This window comes from Halichoerus grypus, chromosome 3 (genome assembly GCF_964656455.1).
Source record: "Halichoerus grypus chromosome 3, mHalGry1.hap1.1, whole genome shotgun sequence".
In the NCBI taxonomy this organism is placed as follows: Eukaryota; Metazoa; Chordata; class Mammalia; order Carnivora; family Phocidae; genus Halichoerus; species Halichoerus grypus.
Genome location: NC_135714.1, coordinates 52373244 through 52375398, shown reverse-complemented (window position 1 = coordinate 52375398; position 2155 = coordinate 52373244). Strand labels below are relative to the sequence as shown.

General features: G+C 61.7%; 1 protein-coding gene across 15 annotated transcripts in view; it reads left to right on the top strand.

The window, feature by feature from the left end:
* The first annotated feature begins 46 nt into the window (after positions 1-46).
* EPHA5 (EPH receptor A5) overlaps positions 47-2155 on the top strand; it is a 343456-nt gene continuing 341347 nt past the window's right edge. For 5 of the 15 annotated variants that reach the window (XM_078068726.1, XM_078068728.1, XM_078068723.1 and 2 more), the window contains exon 1: positions 55-975. In XM_078068726.1, coding sequence (XP_077924852.1) covers positions 792-975 — 184 coding nt within the window. In that variant the 5' untranslated portion in view covers positions 55-791. Of the gene's footprint in view, positions 976-2155 lie in introns of all 15 variants that reach the window. The other 10 variants (XM_078068731.1, XM_078068727.1, XM_078068729.1 and 7 more) reach the window with 4 other exon arrangements.

The following is a 2155-nucleotide window of genomic DNA, read 5'->3' as shown; positions in this document are numbered from 1 at the left end:
GGAGGGTGGGAGGCGCAGAGCCGGGAGGCAGAGGAGACGACGGAGCTCCAGACACAGCAGGAGGGCGCCGTGGCTGTGCAGTTTCAACCTCGTCCTCCCAGCCGCGCGCACACCACCTCCTCCCGGAGCAGCGGGAACCGCAGCAGCTCCGGGCTACCGCCGCTGGGCTCCGCGCTCCTGCCCGCTCGCAGCCGCCAGTACCTCCCCTCGTCAGCGCTCAGCCCGCAGCTATTTCCTTCTGCCAGCCTCTGAACTCTCTGGATCTTTTCCTTTGCTCGCCTCTCTCGTGTTTTCTCCACCCTGTATTTTCTCAACTCCTTTCCTTTATCCTTAGCCACCCTGTCTTTTTCTCCTCTTTTTATTGAGGATTTTTCTTGACTTAAGATGACTTGTCTCCCTTACCTTCATCATTTCAGCCCTGAAGACTGAAAAGGAACCTTTATTTTCCCCTCAGGGGCATTTTAAAGACCTCAATCCTTAAAAGTCTTAAGAGACAGAGAAACAGGACGCGGGACCTTCTCGACACCCTTGAGTCCAGTCCAGAACTGCACTATCAGCCATAACTAGTATTTAAATTAAGCCCACTGAAGAGAAGGGAGACAGGAGCCGGAAGCAAACTTCGGCCGTCTCAGAGGATCCGCGGTTCCCGCATTTGGAAGAGCCGCGTGCCAGAAGCCAAGGGACTCCACGGGGAACGCGGAGGAACCGCGAGCCTCCCTCGCCCCCTCCCCGAGGCCGGGGCGGTGGACTGAGCCGCGCGGGACAGCAGCGGCGGAGGCAGCTAGGAGAAGATGCGGGGCTCGGGGCCCCCGGGTGCGGGACGCCGGAGGCCCCCGGGCGACGGCTACGGCGACACCCCCAGCACCCCTGCATCTCTGGCCGGCTGCTATTCTGCACCTCGCAGGGCCCCCCTCTGGACGTGCCTTCTTCTGTGCGCCGCGCTTCGGACCCTCCTGGCCAGCCCCAGCAACGAAGGTAGTGTTGGGGGTGGGGACCGCAGCGACCTGGGGCGGAGGGGCGAGGCGGGGCCTGGAAGTGCGGGTGCGGGCGCTCTGGACGCTGCTGCCGCGGACGAAATCTCACCCCGCATCACGAATTAACATTTGTCCGCTTTCGCCAGCCTTTTCGCTCCCCTCTGCTGTGTCTGGTTGCATTGTTTTACATTAGGTGCGGAGCGCGGGGCGAGGAACCTGCGTGTGGACCGAGGCTGGTTGGGGGGCTGGGAAGTTGCAAGCGGGGGGGAAAGAGAGGTCTGAGACCCGCGCCAGAAGGTTGGGTGCGGCTGGTTCTCACTTGAAGCGCGCGGGGAAGTGACATTTGGGGCTTGAAGGAGTGGGAACTGTCTGAAGCTCAGCGACAACGATCTCGGGAGCGGTGGGCTTTTAGAAACCGTTATTTGAGGCCGGTGATGGGAAATATTGTGAGGGTGGCTGGCTGCTTTTATTTGGGGGGGGGGAGTGCCTTCTGGAAGCTGTTATTTAGGGCATCGCCAGCTGCTATTCTGGGGTGGGTGGCAAGAGCTGTTATTTCTCGAGGGAGGGGAATGGCGAAGGACAGAAGGCGCTCCACACTGTGGGGTGCCCTTCACTTTGGGGGCTCATAATCACACTGAGGTGAAAGTGGAAGAAGGCGGGAAGGTGGGATGAGGCGGAAGGGGGGTGGAGTTTCGCTGCCAGGAAGTTGCTGCTCAAACCCACCAGGGCTTGTGTCTCGGTGTTTGCGTGAGGGAAGAGCCCCGCTCTCGTCGCCACCGGATCCTGGAGTTCCCAACCCTCCTCCCCACCCCCAATCCTGCGCTCCGGACCCTGAAGGCTGTCTCCGCCTGCCGCTGGGCGAGTAGAGTCGGCCCCGCGGGAACAGCACCTGTGCGGCGCTCTCTGCTCCCGGAGCTGTGCTCAGCCCCCCGGGCCCGCCACGGTTCGCCTGGGCGCCCTCGGCCCTCGATCTGCTTCGGCCGCGCTTGCTCCTCTCACACCCCGACCGCGCTGGGTCACAGCTCAAAAGCTCATTCCTTTAGAATGGGGGTGGGAGGTGTAGCATCTCAGATCCAGATCTGGGCTGCGAGAAGCGGTCAGCTCCACCACGCAAACATCAAAGACCCTGCCCCCTGGCTGGAATACTGGGGTTTCGATTTGAGGCTCCTCAAACCACGGGT